General features: G+C 49.6%; 1 protein-coding gene across 18 annotated transcripts in view; it reads right to left on the bottom strand.

Moving 5' to 3' along the window:
• Nucleotides 1–6,508: 6,508 nt before the first annotated feature.
• Nucleotides 6,509–22,257, bottom strand: part of EHMT1 (euchromatic histone lysine methyltransferase 1) — a 120,463-nt gene continuing 104,714 nt past the window's right edge. For all 18 annotated transcript variants that reach the window (XM_072936850.1, XM_072936861.1, XM_072936848.1 and 15 more), the window contains 6 exons: nt 21,318–21,395; nt 19,935–20,050; nt 17,664–17,750; nt 11,429–11,507; nt 9,142–9,317; nt 6,509–8,404 (listed from right to left, as the gene is read on the bottom strand). In XM_072936850.1, the coding sequence (XP_072792951.1) occupies nt 8,221–8,404; nt 9,142–9,317; nt 11,429–11,507; nt 17,664–17,750; nt 19,935–20,050; nt 21,318–21,395 (720 nt within the window). In that variant the 3' untranslated portion in view covers nt 6,509–8,220. The remainder of the gene's footprint in view (nt 8,405–9,141; nt 9,318–11,428; nt 11,508–17,663; nt 17,751–19,934; nt 20,051–21,317; nt 21,396–22,257) is intronic.

Here is a 22,257-nt window from a genome sequence, read left to right as displayed (position 1 = left end):
TGGCTCACCTCTGTCACCTCTGACATTTGAGGAGATGGCTCACCTCTGATCCCCCTCTCCTGGGGTCCTGCTCCAGGAGAGCTGAATTGGGGGGTCTGTGGTGCAGGAGGGTCCAGCACAGCAGCTGGGAGGTGTTGAGCATCCCAGCTCCAACCCAGGTACACCCAGACCCATCCAAGTCCATCCAGGTCCATCCCAGGTACACCCAGGTCTATCCAGGCCCATCCAAGTCCATCCAGATCCATCCCATGTACACCCAGGTCTATCCAGGTCCATCCCAGGTACACCCAGGTCCATCCCAGCTCCATCCCAGTTTATCCAGGTCCATCTAGATCCATCCAGGTCCATCCCGCTCCATCCCAGGCCCATCCAGGTCCATCCAGATCTATCCCAGGTACACCCAGGCCCATCCCAGGCCCATCCAGGTCTATCCAGGTCCATCCAGCTCCATCCCAGGCCCATCCCAGGCCCATCCAGGTCTATCCAGGCCCATCCCAGGCCCATCCAGGTCCCCCCAGAGCCCCAAACCCAGCCAGCCCCTGGGTTTCACAGCCCCTTCACCAGCCCCTCACTGCACAGACACAAGGATGGGAAGTTCCCAGCTAATCTGGTTTTCTTTTCCCTCAGTACAACAGCACTTCCATAAAAAATATCAACTGAAAATAAATATCTGTTGAAACAATCAAGAATGTTTTCCAATGTAGTTTTACAGCAGCAGCCTGGTCCTCTCACAAACTAATATTAAAGCAGGCTTGCTCTTTATCTCCCCCCATATCTTTCCAAGTTTTTCTCCCAAATCCCTGATTTTCTACTGTCTCCACGTGTAGTGGGGAAGTTCTCCTCTCCCAAGCACATCCAGGACCCAGCACCTCGTTAATTGTTAATGATTTGGTGAGGGTTTCAAAGCCAGAAGCCCAGAGCACCACACAACCCATGGAGAAGTTTATATTATTATATTTCTATTTCTATTTCTATTTCTATTTCTATTTCTATTTCTATTTCTATTTCTATTTCTATTTCTATTTATATTTATATTTATATTTATATTTATATTTATATTTATATTTATATTTATATTTACGTTATATTCTATTTCTATTTCTATTTCTATTTCTATTTCTATTTCTATTTATATTTATATTTATATTTATATTTATATTTATATTTATATTTATATTTTCGTTATATTTTAGTTATATTTATATTTATATTTATATTTATATTTATAGTTCTATTTATATTTATATTTATGTTTATGTTTATGTTTATGTTTATGTTTATGTTTATGTTTATGTTTATAGTTTAGTTATAGTTTAGTTATAGTTTAGTTATAGTTATATATACATAATATAAATATAAATAAATTTATTTATTTTAATTTTATTTTCTATTTCTGATATCATTTATATTTATATTATTATATTTGTAATTTATAATTTATATTTATATTTCTCTAGTGAAACTGAGGCAGAGAGAGATCTCCCAGCTAGTGAGATATGCTGTGCAGAGCATGACTGGGAGGATACAGAGCACTAATGCTGAGCGTTTACACCCAAATGAAAGGCTGAATTCAGTTTTGCCTCCCACTAAAATCCATCATTTTGGCATTGGTCCACCAAGGTCCATCCCAGCTCCATCCTCGGGATTCCTGCTCCCCTCAGGAGCTCCCAGGATTTGCTCCAGGGCAGAAAAGCAGCAGGAGAATAAAATGCCACAGAAGTTCCTCAGCTTCTTCCAGCTCAAGCCTGTGTCAAAGGGATTTTCATTATCTAAATGAGAATATTCTCCCCATTCCCCTTTTATTCATTTATAAAGCCACTTTGCTAATGGTGCAGGCCGTGTTTGCTGCTCACAAACTCCCAAGCAATTTATTCCAGCTATTTTCCCCCAACAGCTGCACAACCAGAGAGAAATTCTCTTCCCAGCAGAGACAGGAGAAAAGGATATTTGTCTTATTATGTCTGGGTAAAGCTTATCTGCTTATTTGCTGCTCAGAATTGTATTTACAGAGCACAACAAAGGCAAAGCCAAGTGCACTAATTGCTGCTGCTCAGGTAGAATATTCTCTGCTCGCCCTGAGCCCCACATCAGTGAGGTTTTATACTTTATCTAGCACAAGTGAGCTCCACAGAAGAGTTTTATTATTCACCCATCACTGCTGTTTCATTGCCTCTGTATCTTCTGAAAGGAGGGAGGAAAACCTCAATGATTTCTTGCTTTTCAAACCAGGATTGCTGAGGGTTTTTTCTGAGCTTATTGCACGTTGCAGACAAATAAATCACCATTTAAATCAGCCTCATTCTGAGCACACAGATGGAGGCTCCTCCAGAGGGGAAGCTCTCCACATCCAGGTGCTTTCCATCCTCCTCACAGTGGGCTCCACACTCCCAGGCTCCCAAGGGATGAGCACAGAGCAAAAAGCAAACCTGCAGGAGGAAAAAATTCCAGCCCCAAAATCGTTTGTTTTCTATCTGATCAACAGCACAAATCCTCATTTTACCTCTGCTCCAGGTTACAGAGCATCTCCCCAAGCCTTTGTTCACACAGCAGAGCCCAGGTCAGGCCCCAGCCCCCAGCTGTAGGGGTTTATGGCCTGGAAGCGGGGCTGGAAATGGGGTAAATTGGTCTGAAAAAGGATCAGGAGGTGGCACTTCCCCTGTCCCCCCTTTCCTTGGGGAAGGAAAAAGCATCCCAAATGCAGAATGCAACATCTGCCATGCCCACAGCTCCCTGCCACCTCCTGGACTTTAACTGGTCCCAAAGGCCCTGCTGGGAATTTTGTGGCTTTTGCAAACCCCTGTCAGAGGGGCTGGGAGCATCCACATGTGCAGCACTGTCTGTTCCTGCAGAGCTGCAGCCCTGCAGCCAGCACAGCTGGCAAATGCATCCCTGTTAATGCATTTCAGCATAACCAGCCCTTTTTCATGGGATCTCTTGTCAGCCTTGGTGTGTTCAAACAAAGCCTGGCTTTGCCAAGGCTCCCAGCAGCTCAGCTGGGACACTGCAGCATGGGGAATTTAATCCCAGCTCAACACCAGCCTCTGGTGGCTCCAGTGGCAGCCCCAGGGCAGGTCTGGGACCCTGATCCCTCCAGGAGCAAGCAGGGACAGGAGCTGCTGCACAAACCCCACCTGGGCTGGGGACTCTCCTCATGCCTGGACTTCCTTCCTGGCACTCCCCCAGCCATCCCAGAGGGCTGGAGAGCACTTAGGGATGGAAAACTTCCTGGGCACGGGGGCATTTCTGTGCTGTGGGAGCTGCTGGGTCCCTCTGATGCTGCAGGGAGAGCAGAGGTGACCCAGGTGCCACTCCCTGGCCGGGTGCTGTCCCCTCCCGTGGCACACAGGTACCTCCAGCAAGACCTTGTGTGTATCCCCAGTGCCACCAGCAAAGCTCCTTAACCCGGTCCTGAGGGGCTGAGCCCTCTTTAATGACTCTCACATTGGTTAAACAGAGATTAAAAGGCAGAGATGAGCAAAAACTCAGGGGTGGGGCTGAGCTTGTCCAGCCTCCCCTTCCCAAGTGAAGCACACTGTTCCCCACAGGCAGCACCCAGCAATATTTGCTTTTTCTGGGCATTCAGGCCATTTCTGGGCCTGAGGAAAGGACAGGGAGGCTGAGCCTGACCTCCCCTGGCACCAGCTCCTGTCCCCTCATCACTGCCACCCCTCCTGCAGCCTTAAACTTGAACCTCAGGCTGGTTCTCTCTCCCACAGGCCTTGCCCTTCCTCCAGTGACAGCAGCAGAGGCTTTTCATCCTGCATGGAGCAGCAGAAAGGAAATTAAAAGGGTGATAAGGGAGCCCCTTCAGCAGACAAGGGAATATTCTGTGCTAGCAGGGAGATAAAGGAATATTTCTTCCAGCTCTGGCACAGACTCAGAAATGAGACGTGGGGTGAAATTCCACATTTAGAGGGATTTTATAACTCTTACCTGGGCTGCAGGATAACCATCAGCCTCGCTCATATTTCCTCGTCACAGGAGGTCACGGCAGCACAAAGAGAGGGAAGGAGTCTATAAAGAGATACCAGATTAGCTCCAGTATCCAGGATAATTTTATGGCTTTGCTTGCCCAGGTCAGCCCAGGGCGATGGATGCTGCCTTTGGGTGCTTTTCTAACACCCCCTGTCCATCATGAGCCAGGACAACTCCTCAGCTCGGTGTGCAGAGGGTTTGCAGTGCCCTGTGAGCCCACAGAGCTGGATCTGACCCCTCCATTCCCATCCCTGGGAGCCCTGGAGCAGGAGACCCTCAGGGAGCAGGGGACAGAGCCCGGGTGCTGCTCCCTTGTAGCTCCAGTGGGGTGCAGGGGGCAGGGAGCCGTGCCTGGAGGAGCCTGAGACCCCCAAACCATCAGCTGCCACTCCTGCAGTGAGTGACCCCATCCCTCAGTGCCCCCCGAGCTGTGAGGGTGGGGCAGAACCCCAAAAAGGGCCCTCACACCCCATCCTGCAGGGTGGGAGAGGAGAAGGAGCAGGGATGTCCCAAGGAGAAGGAGCAGGGATGTCCCAGAAAGAAGGAAAGGAGCAGAGATGTCCCAGAAAGAAGAAAAGGAGAAAGGATGTCACAGAGAGAAGGAGCAGGGATGTCCCAGAGAGAAGGAAAGGAGCAGGGATGTCCCAGAGAGAAGAGAAGGAGCAGGGATGTCCCACAGAGAAGGAGCAGGGATGTCCCAGGGAGAAGAGAAGGAGCAGGGATGTCCCAAGGAGAAGAGAAGGAGCAGGGATGTCCCAGGGAGAAGGAAGGAGAGTGGCTTCCCCTCCAAGCCCTCTGGAATGAGGGCTTTGCCCCAAAACCCTCCCTGCAGCCACAGGGATGAGTGGGAGATGCTGTGGGATGTTCCCCCACACCCCACTCAGATCCAGCATCCAGCCATGGTCCCACTCCCTGGGACAGCTGCAGGACCATGGGGACACCACAAAGACGCCAAAATCCCCAGGAAAAAGCCAAGGAGTGATTGAAGGATCTTTGCATCTTCGCCAGAGCTGAGGGGAGGCGGCTCAAAAGGAAAAGCAAAGTCTGGAGCCACGAGCAAAGCAAGTCCTGCTGCCCCAGAGCCTGCAGCAGCTGCTGCCAATGTGTTAAAAGGGAAGGAGAAAAATAAAAACCAGCTTGGGCAGCCAGGCTGAGCACGGAGCAGTCAGGGAAAAGCATTTCTGTTAAATTAATTTTGCTCCAGGGCAAAATATTCACATTGAAATTGGTGCATCCTTCAAATGAGGTGTCCCAACAAGCCACTGCCACCAGTTGAGTGGGGTCAGCAGTGTGGCTGAGGCGGCTTTGCCCACATTTCCTGGCTCCTGACCCCTCAGATCCACAGCAGATATTTTGGGGGGAAAAAATATCCCCCAAATATTTTTTTTGGCCGCCCCTGTCCCTGAGCTGGGGCCTGCTGGCATTGCAGAAATGCCTGTTAAAATAAACACCCCCTTGCCAGCTCATCCTTAATGCTGGAAAGTGCTGGGATACAAACTGTATTTATTTAATTATTTGCAATTATTTGCACAGAAAAGCAAAGGAATCCCCCAAAAGTGCTGGGGGTCACTGGGGCTGTGTGGGACTCCCACCAGGTCCCACCCTGGTGTGACCCCAAAGCCTCGTGTGCGCCCCACCCTCCATCCACCTCAGGGAAATGCTGACTTTGGGGAAGTCAGGCCCAGAAATCAGATTTCTCTGGGGGTTTTCCACTTCTCATTTTCAATTAAAGCACATTCTTTTAATGACAATGTTTCATTATGCAGCACTGAACTGTATATTGTAATTAACCCGTGGTTAAAGGGTCTGGAGCTGTGAGGGGTCAGGGGTGCCTTTGAGGGCCCTCATGTCCCCACAGCTCTGGGGGGTGGGGGAATCTTTCACAATTCCAGCAGCAAAATCCATCATTTCTCACCAAACTAACCCAACCCAGCCCACAGACACCAATTTATTCACCACCTGCCCAGTCTGGGAGGGTGATGAGGTCCCTCATGTCCTTCCCATCCTGGCTGGCATCGGGTGGGCTGGGCCTTTAGGAATATTTTAACCCTTTAGAAATATTTTAACCCTTTAGGAATAATTTAACCCTCTAGAAACCTTTTAACCCTTTAGGAACATTTTTCTGTCCCCAGTGCCATGGAGGGCTCTGCTCAGCCCCTGGCAGAGCCAAACCCCCAGAGCTCCACGCTGGAGCATCCCCAGGGATTGCTCCAGGCAGATTCTCCCCCTCACCTCCCTCCTTGCTAGTTTTAATTTTATTTTATTTTATTTCTCCACTGGCAAGGGGTGGGGAGACATCCCAAGATCCCCAAATCTCAATGCTGCCCATCCAGTGACCGGAATTCAGGCTCCCAAACTTTTAATAACAAAATTTTAAAAAACAACCCCAAACCCCCAGAATGAATGGCAAAATCACTCACTGAGGCTCCTTTTTTTTGTTGTTGCTTTCTTCATTTTCAAGCCCACCAAGGAGCAGTTCAGCCCCACCCTGAGCTATCCTTCCCCCAAAGCAGACAAAAAAAACCCAAACTCCTTTTAAAGAACTTTTTTTTTTCATTTTTTTATTGATTTCATTGAAAACAGAACAAGAAAATGATCAGAGCCAAAAGGCTGCCCCTTTAAAACTGTCAAAAACATTAACAGAAAAAAATAATAATAATAAACATGATGGCATTATGAATGTTCTAGAAGAGATGAACAAAAAAAAAAAAAAAACTTGTTACTGCACTAATTACAGTATTTAAAGATATATGCAAAAAAAAAAAAATTAAGATAATGACCTGCCCAGCCACCACACAAAAGGTGATGGCAAATTTATTCACACTACAATACTAACAATTTAAAAAAAGTTTTGTTTTTTTTCCTGCATTTTTATACTAAAATCACTTTGTTCTTTTTATACAATTGATAAGTTTATATTCACGTGGTGAGCAAAAATCACACCAGAATCAGCACCGTTTTGTTTTGTGGTTTCTTTTTGTTGTCATTTTGGTTTTTTTGGTTTTTTTGTGGGTTTTGTTGTTTTTTGTGGGGTTTTTTTAAGCTTTTTTTTTTTTTTCTCTCATGTTTTTAATGCTTGTCCCCGATGTTTCAATAATGGTAAAAAATAAATCAGTTTATTGAAACCTCATAGCGTGTGGTTTAAAAATCAATCCAAGGTGCCCAGCGTGGAGCAAAGGGATGGGGATAGACGAGCTGGTGGCATCTGGGATCTTCTCACCGTGACACGTCTGTCCACCCCAGCCAGTCCAGGTCCTCTATAATATATATATCATTCATTTTATCTTTAAAAAAAGGAGGGGGGAAACTGGTTTTCTTTAGGAATTAGTGTCTTGTAAAATCCTCTTCAGCCTTCTTTCTCTAAAACCACTCATGGGATGGGGTGAGGGGAGTTCCTTCACGGAGGAACCCAACACTGAGACAGGAGCAGGGCGTGGACCAGAGCTGGTTTGAATGGAGAAAATCCAGGAGGGAGAGAGCCACGGATCACAGGGACTGGAAAGATTCTGGGATTCTTCTCATCAGATGAGAAAAAAGCCGTGGGGTTTGGAGAGAATTGAGGGTATTTGTAGGGCCCCACCACAACGTCCTGCGAGATGGGGGAGGAATTATTAATTCATATATTTAAAAAAAAAAAAAAAAAAAACCAAACAAAAAACCAACCAACCAACCAAAAAACCAACCAAACCAACAAAAAAACAACCAGCACAACCTGCCCTGGGGCTGTGCCAAGCAAACCCAGAGCCAGCTCCCTCCCAGAAAGGAAGTCCCATCAAGTATCCAGAGTTTATTGTGGCTGAGCTGGGGGTGAGTGGGCGGGAGGGATCCAGCACACAGCGACATTCCGAGGACACGGCTCTCCCTGCCTCTGACAACACTCAGCACGTTCAGAGAGGAGGCCAGGACAGCTCGGGTGGCAAAAAAAAATGCAACAGCCACCCCTGCACACACACACAGCTGTGAAACCCAGCAGCTTTCCAGGAGCAGGGAGGGGAGAACAACATCACGGAGGTGGGATTTGCTTCACTCCTTCCTCAAGTAACAGTCGGTGGCACAGCCCTAAGTGTCACAACCCTTGGCTTTCCTTGAGCGGGGTTTTTTTCTTTCTTTTTTTTTTTTTTCTTTTTTTTCTTTTTTTTTTTCATTTTCTGTGTGGTTTTGTGTCGCTATTTTTTCTCTCTGTTCTTGCTCTGTAAGTGGAAATTCCGAGGGTAGGTGTGTCTGTGGGGATGTGAGGGGTCGGTGTCAGAAGGGGCCGGCGGCGGCGGCGGAGCTGGTGTCGGGGAGCCCGTTCTCCTGCGTGTCCTGGGCAGAGGTGCTCGCCTGCCGCTGGGCCAGCGCCGAGCTCGAGTGTTTGCACTTGGGTGAACCGCACTGACAGCTGAAGAATTTGCCTTTGATGTCCCAGAACCTGTCCCCGTAGTCGAAGCTGCAAGAGAGAGACAGGAGGGGTCAGTGAGCGGGACACCTAAAGAGAACCCCGGGATGGTTTGGGTTGGAGCAGCCTCAAAGATTATCCTGTTCCATGGGCAGGGACACCTTCCATTAGAGCCACATCCAGCCTGGCCTTGGACAGCTCCAGGGATCCACGGGCAGCCACAGCTTCTCTGGGCCTCACTGCCCTCATGGTAGAAGACTTCTTCTTTTATCTGATCCCATCCATCCCTGCCCTCTGGCAGTGGGAGCCATTCCCTGTGTCCTGTCCCTCCATCCCTTGTCCCCAGTCCCTCTCCATCTCTCCTGGAGCCTCTTCAGGCCCTGGAAGGGCTCTGAGCTCTCCCTGGAGCTTCTCCTCTCCAGGTGAGCACCCCCAGCTCTCCCAGCCTGGCCCCAGCCCTGGAGCAGCTCCGTGGCCCCTCTGGACTCTCTCCAGCAGCTCCAGCTCCTCCTGATGCTGTTCCCAGGGCTGGGGCAGCTCCGCAGGTGGGGCCTCACCTGAGCACAGGGGCACAATCCCCCCTCCTCTACTGCCCAGGCTGGGCTCAGCCCAGGGCAGGGGGTTCAGGGCTGGGAGTGGACACGGCCAGGTTGATCCCGGAGCTCTGCAAACTTCCGAGGGACCCCGAGGGACCCTGGGGACAAAGCCCTGGGGGAAAGGGCTGGAGTGGCCCGGCTGGGGAGCAGCAGAGCTCTTGGTGTGCCTGGCAGAGGCAGGGTGGCACGTACCCGATCTCCTCTCCAGCCTCTATGTGCCTGGTGCTGAAGAAGGCGATGCGGGGGAAGCGCAGGTCCTGGTGGGACATGAAGACGCGCACGGGGATGAGGTTGGGCTCGCACAGGTGGTTGATGAAGCGGCTGATGTTGCCGTAGAAGCGGGCATCGATGCAGTAAACCTCTCCATCCTGGGGAGACACGGGGCAGCGCTCGTTAGGCACGCTGGCTCGGGGTTTATTGCCCTAAATGAATGAGCAGGCTGCTGCTCTCTGCATCAGCGCTGGGCAGGGCACTCACTGTGGGTGTGAAAGGACTGAAAACACACACACAGACTTCTATATGCAATTTATATTACAAAGTACCCTGAAACCAGAGTTTACTGCACAGCACTCTGACCCCACACACCCCAAGAGCTGTTCTTTAACACCCTGGCACACCAGTTCTCCCAGTCCAAGCACCAGTTTGGCACAATGGGGTTGATGCTCAGTGCAGGCACCTTACTGGTACCAGCCCCTGGACAGGGGAACAGGCATCTGTTCTGTGCTCTAATTGAACATGACAGCTTGGAAACACAAAGCCAGAGCCTTGAGAAAACACAGGGTTTTGCAGATAAGAGTGAAAGTGAGAACACAAAAATTCCCTTTCCAGAGAGCAGTAATACTTTGTTTTCCTTGAAAATAAAAGAACCCCCCTCAGGGCTTTTTTATTCCAGCAGAGAATGACTGTGCAAAGCAGAGGCTTTAATTACAGAAGCTAATTTCAGTTGCAAAGAGGCCAAAAGCAAAAGGATCCATTAGTGGTGCTCCAAGTCCCTTTTGGACAAGCACCTCGGATCGTTAATGGATGTGTTGTGCCAGGTCACACTCGGGGGTGCAGGAGCCCAGGAAAACATGCCCAGAGCTGGGGGAGGCATCACCCCAAGGGGCCTCGAGCACACATGGTGCCACCAGCTCTGATTTCATAAATCAGTGATTTCACTCCCTCAGTTTCATCCACAGAAATGCCATGGTGGAGCAGGATGACAGCACCCACACCCACAGCAGGACCTGGGACACTCCAGGATCACCTCACACGGGGCTGTGAGCCACAATTTAAGAGACAGGGACAACAGAAGCCAGAACCCAGACAAGAGAAATGGCAACCCAGATAACAGAAATGACAACCCAGATAACAGAAATGACAACCCAGATAACAGAAATGACAGCCCAGCCACTCTCACCACAGCACAAATCCACTCAAGCCAAGACACACCAGGACCTCGAGGCCCCCCAGGGTTGGGATTCACACCATCCATCACTCTGGAGGACACAAAACCTGCTGCCTCTGCCCTGCCCCTCTCTGCCCAGCCTGATGGACAGCTTTAACCAGCCCCAATGATTTGGTGCCTGCTTTTCTCCAGATGCTCCACCTTGGTCTCCCTTCCTGCTTCCCTGAAGGATTCCCAGGAGCCAGCACAGAGGTTCCCCCTCAGGGCTGCCAGTCAGGACTAAGGAAGAGGCAGGGCAAGGCCCAGGTGGGCTCTTGCTGATAAACCAGGCTAAAGTCCTATTCAGCTTCTTAGTTACAGTCTGACCCCCTGTTTGCACACCAGACTCATTATTTATCTTTTCTCAGCTCTTGAAATGTGTGTTGCTTTAAAAAAAATAAGAGGAAAAAAAATAAATCAAAGCTTCTTTGTCACAAGCTGATGACAGAAACACGGCACAGAGTGTTTTACAGCCTTCCTTGGAAGCCTCCCCACTCCTGTGAGTCCCCAGTTCACTTTTTCTCACTTCTCCTTTCCCAGAGGGAGCCTGAAGTCATGCCCTTGCTTAAAACTTTGAGATTGTACTTTGCAAATCAAAATTTCTGCCCTGAGAGCCCTCACAGAGCAGAGCAGGGGAACAAACAGCAGAACAAGCCCCTGCCAGGGTGCCTGATGGATCCTTCCTGAGTGAATAGGGTTTGTTGGGGTTTTTTTTAAATCTTTCAGCTCATCATCACTTCATGAAGAACTCACAGGGCTGCCAATCACACAGGTGCCAGGTTGGGATAATAAATCTGGATAACTGACCTCAGGATGCGCCAAGGGGTTGGACAGAAGAGCATCTTGCTCAAAAGTGGTGTGGGCAGCACATGTTGGCTCTGCTGCCCTTTTAAGCAGCCCTAACTCTCACCTCAACCACCTTTCCACTAAAGCACAGCAACTGTGCTCTCTGCAGGGTTTTGCTGCACATCAAGATGGAGACAATCATCCTCTGGGCTCTTTGGAGGAGTCAGGACCTGGGGTTTGTCTGGTTGGACACTGCAAACACGGTACCTTGTTGTCCAGGTCGAAGAGGTAGGAGTCCTCCTCCCGGACATCGGCCTCGGAGTCGGAGATCAGCTCCCCAACGTACCTGTTGATAGTAAAAGGGTTTTAAAATCATGGGGATTTTAGGGTTAAAAGGAAAAATAAGCTTAGTAGGCCCTGGAAAAATAAACACCCTAAGCACATGAAGAACTTGTACTTGCTAGAACTGCACCTGTGTAGCTAGTACATGATAAATAATTGTTAGATGTGATGATTGTTTAGTAATTAAATATAATTACTGTTTAATCATAAGAATAATAATGAGAAACTGTGGTCAGGGGCTTAAGAAAGATCACGAGAAACTCATGTCAATGTATACAATAGAACAATATCAGTTTAATAATTAATATGTAAGTTATATAACGATAGAATATAAAATACGTTCAGCTTGAAAGCCGTGTCGGAGTCAGATTTGGGTCTGTACCCCTGACTCCCAGAGCTCTCAATAAAAGCACCTGCACATAATCACATCCCGTGGTTATGTGTGTTCTGGAACGCTGACACTGTGGGCACAGGGACAGGCAGCAATGTCATCACAGGTGCCAACACCTCTTTCTGGGGACAGAGAAACACCCCAAAATGCAGCCCAGGCACAGACAGCACAGTGCTGGCCAGCTCCAAGCCACCAAACTGAGCTCTGTTAACTTCCAGCAGTGAGAATCCAAACTCCACCTCTTCAGGGCAACACTTAAATAATACTTACAATTACATTAATGATATTAAAACCGATTTAATATTAAAATTGATTTATTTTTTCCTGAGGACTAAGTTTCCTTTTGCAAATCTCTCTGTTGGCCAAGATCAACACATGAATCCAAGTCTCCTGAAGTTCCTGGTCAGACTCAGGCTGTCCCACAACCACTGCAGTACTCGTGCTGTTCACACCCCAAAACAAAACATTTGTGTCTGCTCCTCATGTATTTCCCAGGATATTTTGAGCAATTATAGGCTACACAACTTCAAAAGTTTTGGTTTATAAGTCTTAGGTCTAACCTAACCTGGCAGGATCCCAGGATCCCTTCTAAATCCCTCCTGAACCAGGATAAATGTGAGCTGTGGTCACAGATACAGCCACCCTGTTATAAAACCAGGACACAGGCACGTCCTCCAAGGAGAATGAGGCAGGTGCTGCTCGGCCTGGGTTTGCTCAGAAGGACCTCACAGTCAGAGAGGGCTGGGTTTGATGCAAACCCCCTTGTTGCAGAAGTTCCCACAGCACTGGTGTTCCCACCTCTGTCTCCCTGTTTCCATTTTAAATGGTTTTGGACTGTCAATTGTGGGAATCCAGAGCTTCCCTCTGGCTGCCCTGGCAGGTCTGGGACCCTGGCAGGGGTCAGGAACCCCCCTGGACAGAGCCCCCAGAGACACTGTCTGTGTTCTCTGTCCATGGAAAAGAGTTTTCAATCTTACAGGATGAATTATAAGCTCTGAGTGTTTGATATGAGTAATAATTAAGTGTGGCATGGGTGCAAAAGTAAAATTTTAGGATTCTAGATAAGGGGTTCAGAGGGGACAAGATGGAGGAAATTGGGTGTGTCTTGTCCTTTTCCTCCTTCTTCATGCCCTCCATGTTTCACTGTGGTGTTGGCATTTTTCTGTTGGTTCAGGCTGGGGACACACTGTCCAACGTAGGTGACAGATATTGGCACGTTATTGTAAATCCAGCACAGGTAGTTTGTGGTATTTAATGTTTGTACCATCCCACTGAGGGCAGAGCCCCACACGCTGCCCTGCAGGACAGAGCTGCGGCAGGGCAGCAGAACATGTTAGAGATAAACAGAATAAACAACCTTGAAACAGCACAGACCAATTATGGCTTCTGCTTTGGCAGCGGGGCTGAAAGACAGAGATTTTCTACAATCTCGGAATCATCAATACCTCAGATTCCGACAGCCAAGGTTCAACACTTCCTGCCCTGAGCTGCTTTAGTCAAAGGAAGAGCCTCAGAGTGGAGGGACTGAGGGAGGGTGTGAGAAAGAAGCAGCAGCACAGCAGTTTGTCAAGTGTCCAAGGCCAGGGTTTGGAGCAATCTGGGATAGTGGAAGGTGTCCCAGCCCATGGCAGAGATGGGATTTAAGGTCCCTCCCAACCCACCCCAGTCTGTGTTTCTGTGATTTTGGTATGTAAGTGTTCCAAGACTGCAATGAAACAGTGATTATTTCAAGCAAAGGATTCACCACATGGATAAATATTCTTTGCAGCATCAACAGAACTTTCATAGCCAGCAGTTGCTCTCACAGCATTCCTGCAGCCCTCAGGCATATTCCAAGTGTTAAACAACTGCCTCCAATCCCCCAGGGCTCAAGGCAGCATTTAACTCCCAGGCTGGGGAGGAGCAGAGCCAGGAAACATGAGCCTGGAGAGGATTCCTGCACTCTGTGACCAGGATTTTTGGCTGTAGTTCCCAAATGGGAGCCTCTTGTTTGCCCTCACTGCTCCACTACTGGAAATCACCCACTCCTTGGAGGCCTAAAGCATAGAAAGGTGGCCAGAGAGGATGAGAAATTGCTGTGAAAAGGCCCAGCAGGCAGCAGCAGCTGAGAACAGCTGAATAATTCTGCTCAGAGGCCCTGTGCCCAGGGACAGCCACTGCAGGTTTATAATTCCATGAAATAAAATACCACAATCAAATTAAAAAACGTTGGTTTAATGCTCCTTTCAAGCCTATTCCTGTAACTCATTTGCTTTCCAGGCTCTTCAAAGACACTAACAGGTCCCTGCTTTTCCAGGCCCAAAGTTAGGGAAGGGTGTGCTAGAGGTGCATGCTCCTCCCAAAAACCAGCAGGAGCCCCTTCATTTAAGAACTCCTGTGGTCAAGGCAGTGTCTTTCTCCCCAGCAGGATGTTCAGCACACTGATGGCAAATAACTCTATCCCAGAACTTCCCAGGGCTGCCATTCCCTGCTCAAACAGCCTGGACTCGAGTGAGCTTGGGACAGATGATCTTGGAGGGCTTTTCCAACCTTAATGATTCTGTGATCAGAGGGGACTTTGTGCAAAAACCAAGAGCAACGAGCAGTCCCTAGCACAGGCTCCAGTGTTTGCCACAGGATGTGGGAGACAGGAGGCCTGGGGCTTCTCTGCCTGGAGACAAACACCTGGCCTGATGCAGCTGGTACCTTCCAAAGCACCACTGGAACAGAAAGCAAATATTCAAAAACCATAAATGGATGCAAAAGGAACAGACCAGATCCTCTGGTTTCTGCATCCCACTAATTCCCAGCCTCTCCAACAAAAGTCAGCAGCAGCTGTGCTGTTTGCACAAGGAGCAGCTCCACCACCTACCAACCAAGCATGAACAGAACAGATTCAACCCAACCCACAGCAGCAGCAGCACAGGGTAAGCAACAGCAGCTTCTGAACAGCACCAAATTCTGAGGCCAGGGAGAAACCTGCCCATGAGCACAGCCCTGAGGGGCTGTGGCAGAGCCTGGAGGCTCCATGGGAGCCCTGTGGGACAGGAGGGTGTCACTGTCACACCTCCCCTTGATGCCTTGTGAGGGCTGCCCTGGAACAGAGGCTGCACAGAGCTAAAGAATAAAGCAGGGATTTATTAAAGGATCTCCTCGTGGATCCACCTTGGGCAGCACCAGAGCCCAGCCAGGGCTGCACCCAAATGAACCAAAATGGTCCCAAAATGCACGAGCGCTCCCGGGGGCTCTCCCTGGGATCAGTTCTGCTCCATTGGCACCTTGGAGTTCATTGTCCCATTCCAGCTTTAACCCAGGCAGTCCCATCCTGCTTGTTTTTCTCTCTCCAGCCCACGCTGTTTGTGCTCCTGGGGCTGAGATTTGGATCATTTGTCCTTGGTGCCCAGCTGGAGCAGGAATTGTTTTGTCTCCCTGCTCTGTGCAGAGAGCTCAGCATCCCCTGATATGAAGCCCAGACCCAAAGGCTAAAGCAGCACAGAATGTGAAAAATAGAAAAGCTCAAACCTGAGGCATCACCCTCGCCAAGCTGGGCTGTGCAGAAGGGACAGGAGGCAGCTACAGAGTCACAGAATCAACAAGGTTGGGAGAGACCTTCAGGACCATTGAGTCCAGTCATGAACCCAGCACCACCAACAGCACCCCAGAGCACATCCCCAGCTGCCACATCCAGATGCCTTTTGAACACTTCCAGAGGTGGTGACTCCAACACCTCCCTGGGGGACTCATTCCAATGCCTGGCCACTCCTTCAGCAAAAAGCCATTTTCACGTCTCTGATCTGAAGCTCCCCTGGTGCAACTTGAGGCCATTTTTCCTTGTCCTTTCACTGATTCCCTGTGAGCAGAGCCTGACCCCCCTGGCTGTCCCCTCCTGTCAGGAGCTGTGCAGAGCCACAAGGTCCCCCTAAGCCTCCTTTGCTCCAGGCTGAGCCCCTTCCCAGCTCCCTCAGCCCCTCCTGGTGCCTGTGAAGAGTTACAAGATAAAGGTCACACCAATACAATCATCCTTCCAAAGCAGAGCAATAACCACAGGACACAGCAATGGCCCACCCAGGGCTCTAATCCAAATGTTTAACACAAAATGCTCTTCCAGAGCAGCTGATCCTGGGATCTGCTGTGTCCTGGCAGCCCCAAGCACTGCCAGCACTGAGGCTGCTTTCCAGAGAGGAGGAAAGGAAGGAACCAGGTCTGTGGGATGCTCATAGAGAATCACAGGAAGGACTCATGGAGCAAAGGGCTTGGATTTGATGAGTGAGAAAATGAGTGTGTGACAGAGCAGGAATGTGCATGGGCACGACATTAATTAGCTCAGCTGTTTAGCAAGCAGCTCATTTAGCTAATGACGATAGCACCCAGCAGTGAAGCAGTGCCAGCAGCTCCTGGCAAGGCTGGGGGCAGCCAGGCTGGGGGATCTGCACCCCATCAGCCCCACGTGCTCTGCAGTGTCTGTGTCCATCACACCTTCCCTTCGCCCTCACTGCCTGTTCCTGATGTGTGCTTGGGGAAGCCACTGCCCTTTTTCCTTGGCAGCAGGTAACCCACAGGCTCTGGCCTGTTCCTGGCACTGCCCACGGCTCTGGGACCTGTGGCACTTAGGGACAGCCCTGCATAAGGACAGGCCCCAGAGGCAGCAGCTTTTGGCTTTATCTCTAAAAAAATATTTTAGCAGCTGGCAGCTCCTGACACAGAAGAAATACTTGGCCAATTCACTGCAGAATTATCTTTTTCTTTATTTTTAGTTTTAAATACTGCAATAATCTTCCTCAATCCCCCACCCAAGTCCATAACACATCAATAACTAGTTCTAAAAACCACCAGCACCCATTTCCACGATGGACATGAGTGCAGCCTTATTTAGTAGATGCTCAGTCACTGTAATATTGCAATGAAGGAAACACTTTCCAAACTATTTAATAAAGTACATATACGACTTGAACCTCAAACTGTGGGGTCTGATGACAGGTTTTTCACTTGACATAAATCTGAACATTTCTGTGCCTAAGTACTTTATTGAGTCAGGGCCAAAACATGTGCTTCACCCCAAGTGCTTCCTTGTTTTGCTGAATCAGACTAAAGCCAGAGCTGTGACACTGGAAAACCTCTGAAGAAGTCAGGACTGAAGCAGAGAAAGTTGTTCCACACTGCCCTGGCCTGCAGTGTCCCATATCTGTGGCAAACACAGGAGTTGAGCACATTTTGCAGCAAAACCCAAAAGTGTTTTACCCCCATCACTTGTGTTTCAAAGGGGGAAGAGCTGAGCACAGATCCCAGCAAAACAGAGGGCAATGGAGAAAGTTCCACACTATGAAAAGAAGGACACACAGCAGGAAATGAGTCAGGAAACTTCTGAATGAGGCAACTGAGCTCAATGCCAACTTGATTTGCATGAAAACTTCTCCTTGAAGGGGAGCAAACCATGTGTGCCCTGGGGATGTGCTGGGTTGCTGGGATGATGGAAGCTGCACAACTTACTCCTGGATTTGGGAAGTGCTGGGTTGCTGGGATGGTGAAAGCTGCACACCTTACTCCTGGGTTTGGGAATGGATGATGGAAGCTGCACAATTCAGTGCAGGATTTGGGAAGTGCTGGGGCTGCTGGGCTGCTGAAGGCTGCACAGCTCGCTCACGGCTGGATTTGGGAAGTGCTGGGTTGCTGGGATGGTGAGAGCTGCACACCTTACTCCTGGGTTTGGGAATGGATGATGGAAGCTGCACAATTCAGTGCAGGATTTGGGAAGTGCTGGGTTGCTGGGCTGGTGAAAGCTGTGCAACTTACTCGCAGACGAAGGTTCCCAGAGGAATGTCCTGCATCGTCCGCACTCCCCAGCCCATCTTTTGTGTCCTGTAAAGCTGCAACCGAGTCCTGGAAAAGAGGAAAAGAGGAAATTAAGCCACACTGATGATAGCACTCCATGGGAAGAATGAATTTTCATGGAGAGATGAGCAAAAAAAGCCAGCACCTTCCATCAGCACACGCTCCCAGAGGATTTTAATATTCACCCTCCTGTTCTCACCCTGCAGGGATGCTCCACTCCCACAGCTCCCAGCTGTGGGCAGATGCTGGCATGGAAACAGCCCAGGGACAAGGGACAAGTGCCAGTCAGCCCCTTCTGCCTGCCCAGGTGCACACCAAGGGGCTGGGGAAGAGGGGACAGGGTGGATGCTCTGTGTGATGATGATTTACAGAGGATATCAGGATCCCACCAGCAGCATTTTCTTCCCTTCCACGCAGCCCTGGCAGAAGCAGGGAAGGTGGAAGGGGATTTACAGCAGTGGAGTGGTGCTGAGGAGATAGGCAGGGATCTCCCAGGGACTAAAGAACACCTTGAGCTAAGTGCTCTGACCCCTCTGCCCTCTGCCAAAGCCAGGGCATTCAGCAATTCCATCATATCCAGCTGCCTGGCTGAAAGACAAGAAAGAAAAGCTGCAACTTGAGACTTCTTGGTGTAATAGCTGCTCTCTGGTATTTTACTGATGGGGCTTATAGGCAGAGAAACAATCCTGTAAGTCATTCTGCCTCCTGCTCAGCCAGAACCTGAATTAAGTGCAGGATGAACAGTCTCCAGGGCTAGGAAAAGCTTGTTCTATCCCCGAGGGAACCAAAACCCACTCTCAGCAACGCTGTTATCGGAATTAAGTGAAATCTGATGCTCACCTTAACTTCACCCTGTTGCTTTTCCCAGTACTTCTCTTCCCCCACCCACTCCCTCCTGCACTGTCAGCTCAAACCAAGGGACGTGAATTTCATCCTGTTTGCCCACAGCTTCACCAGGACAAACCATGACCTCAGGGGAGTGATTGCTCCCAGAGAAGCAGGGTCTAACACTGGGTTTGGGGCTTGGGGACGTCCCCCAGCTTTTGGCTTGTCCATCACAGCAGAGCCCAGCTCAGATCTGGCGGCAGTGGGGCCGTGGCTCTGAGCTGAGCCTGCCAGCTGAGCTGGGCCAGGCTGCCAGCTGGATACGTGTGCTCTGCCAGGCAGAGTTAATTTGGAGCCAATCTGATAAAGAAGTACTGAAAATGGAGCAGCAGCACCCCTGTGTCAGCTGCAGCCCCAAGGCAGGAGCCTTCCCCACTGCCACCCCAGGGACCACGAGCTCTGCCCAGCACCTGACCCTCCTTCCCAGCAGAGCTGCTCTCCTCAGCTCATGTTGGGTTCCCAACCCTTCCCATCTTTCAGGAAAAAAAAAAAAAAAAAACTTCAGCAAGGCAAAAAATGCAAAAGCAACAGCTCTAGCTGTACAGCTCCTGAAGAAACACCCACAGAGGCACCGGAGCTTGGCAGGGAAAACCAGAGAGAGGTAAAGTTCTGAAGAAACACATCAAGTTTCTTCCTTGCTTATTTTTAACAGTGCAAAATGTCATTGCAACTACATAGCTTGCAAAAAGAGTGTTGTCAGCACTACAAAGAAATTCTAAAAAATTGGGTCTTTTTTCCAGTGGGATCCCTTTGAATTTAGTGCAGTGGCAAACTCCTCCATAGCAGAGGTCCAAACCAAAACATTGACATTTTTACCCAGGCACCAAAATCCCAGCAGTCTAACCTGGAGCAGCAAGACCAACAGGCATTCAGGTATCCAATTCAGTGGGAATCATGCCAAGAACTTGTAAATTTTAAGCAGCCAAGTCTGGCCATGCTGGCCTGTATTTCTAATCTAGAGTACTGGCTTACAAGATCTTCTGAATTCAGACTCTGCAGCTCTGTTGCTGTCATGTCCTTCTCAGCTCTCCCCCTGAGACACACTTGGGCTGTGCATGCAAACCCACAAGCCATTTGTGTGTTTTATGGTCAGCTGATGAAAGAACACTGCAGTTCCCACCTGATGGTGCCACGGGCAGGCTGCAGATATTAACTGAGATGTTAATTGAGCTCATCAACCCACTGCTGCTCCATTCCCACTGGCAGCATGCAGGAACCCACTTCCATCCCACCAGCTCCAGCTTCCATGCTGGGTTTTGTGGGATTATGGGGGAGCTGAGAGGCAGAAGGCTGATGGGTTTGGGGTACAGACATTTCAGAGCAGCTGTGTTTGCCCCTCCTGCCCACCTGAGGCCGTTCTGCACCACGCGGTTCCTGCAGGTTCTCCAGCACGAGCACGCGTGGTTGCACTCGAAGATCAGGGGGGGCTCAGCCATGTTGAACTCAGGCAGGAGTCGGCCATCCTGAAGGAGAGAACCACCCCAGATTGGGTTATTTGTCTGCTCCTGGGATCCCCAAAACCACAGGCAGAAATTCCCCCCGGGGTAAAACAGGCCAGAGAGCCCCAGGTGAAGTCATGCCCCAGGCTCCCCAAACCAGTGTCAGAGCTCAGGTTCTGCAGGGGTTTTGCTCTACCCTGACAGCAGCACAGTCACCACTGTCACCCACAGCTGACAAACAGCCAGAGAATTTCAAATTTTGCTGCCTGCCATCACCCTACACAGCATTTAAAAAAACACTCCTAGTGCTATGCAGAAAACTGGTGTGCATCATCATCATTATTGCCATTTGCTGTGCTGGAGGGGAGAGTGGATGCCTAGTCTGCCTCTGGAATAAAGCCTGAACTTGCAGAGTCCAAGGCCAGTACACCCAAGCTCTGTGAATCACACTACCTTCCCAAATAACACTCCCAAAAAAACCTTCAACTCAGTTATTTATCAACATACGGGGTTAAGGAAGTGATGGATACTATTTATCATATTTAACAAATTTGGCTTTTAAGGCTTGAGAGGTGTAATCACCTATTAATGTGTAAATAAAACGGCTACAAAGCCAAGAAAGAGACCAACACTCCTCCTGGGAGAAACTTGCAGAGATTCACAGAACTTCTCATTTTTGTAGCACCTGTCCAAAGACTAATCTCAAAACCTCCCTGGAGACTGGAGGCATTTGCCCAAAACAAACCTGACTTCTGCCAACATGGCAGTGAAAACATCTTTACTCTGCCTTCATCCAGAAGAATCACAATAAATAAAAGCAGATAAAAAAATTTCTCTTTCTACTCCCCTCCCTTTGTTTACATCTTACAGCACTTTCCACGTTGCTCTGAAATGGAAGCTGATTTCACGCTTGGATTATTAAATGCTCCCTATCACATGGATGTAATTAATGGCTCAGTTGGCACGAGAGGAACACAAATAAATAACACAAGAAAAGCTGCCCTGAGCAGGCAGTTTGGATTATCACGTCTCGGAGCTGAGACTATAACTTCAGGCATTTTAAGGCAAGAAGAAAGGAGCTGGAATTACAGAAGCAGGAAATAGTTTGGGGTGGAAGGGGCCTTAAAGCTCAGCTCATCCCAACCCCTTCCATGGGTATGGACACCTCCCACTGGAGCAGGGTAGCTCCAAGCCCTGTCCAACCTGGCTTTGAGTTGTGCAAGGAACTGAATTAGGCAGAATTCAGCTCCCAGGCCCTGGTGTGAGCCAGGAGGGGGCTGTGTGTCCTCACCTTGTCGTACCAGCAGCGCATGCTGAGCTGGCCACACATGCAGTTACTGGAGGAGCAGTCGTCTATACAGACACAATACTGCAAGAGAAGCAAAGGGTTAATTCCACACCACTCACACAACTGAGACTGCAACTGGTGACTGGGTCAGGAAACCACATCTCCTCCTCCTGCTGCAGCTCCTGGGCCAGAGGGATCACCAGCTTCACCAGTCAGTGCCAGTTCTACTCCATTGTTTATTTCTGTGTGCAATGAGCACCAAAGGACTCTGCCTTGCACAAAGGATCTCATTCTGAGGCAGCCTCACTGCTCAGGGCAGGGTGTTGTAGCCCTGTTGTAACCCTCCCCCCATGCCCTGTGAGCTGTTCTCCTCACCTGAGGACAAGGAAAGCTCCAAGGAGGGACCAGAGCTGGGAAATGATGCAGCTGTGCTGTCTCAGTCCTCCCCTGGGGCTTCCCACTCCAGCTGATGCTTCCCCAGCATCCCCAAGCCAGCACAGCCCTGCCACAGCAGGGACTGGCCCAGGAAAGGTCACTTCAGCCACCCTAGAGCTGTGGCCTCACCCTCACCCTGAACTTTCTCTGCTTTCCCACCCAGCCCTTCCAGGACTGCAGGATCACAGCCAAGACCTCGGCCTGGCTGCTGCAGTCCATGGGAAGGCAGCATGGGGAAGGTCTCCCAACAAATCCCTGACTCTGCAGCCCCAGAAGAGAGGACAAAGGTAAATGGGAGCCACATCAGGCAGCACCAGATGGCCAATGCTACAGCTGAACACAGAGCTCAGCTTAAGCCTCAAAGCTGAAGAAAATCAAAATCCCATCTCCTACAACAAGAGCTGGAGGTGAGGCACTCAACCTTAGCTGGAATTTGATGGCAATATCAGGACTCAGCATTCCCATCTGGAATGCTAAATCTGTTCTGAGGAGCACTGCAGAGCCCAGA

Source organism: Taeniopygia guttata, chromosome 17 (genome assembly GCF_048771995.1).
Source record: "Taeniopygia guttata chromosome 17, bTaeGut7.mat, whole genome shotgun sequence".
Taxonomy (NCBI): domain Eukaryota; kingdom Metazoa; phylum Chordata; class Aves; order Passeriformes; family Estrildidae; genus Taeniopygia; species Taeniopygia guttata.
This window is presented reverse-complemented; position numbering and strand designations above follow the sequence as displayed.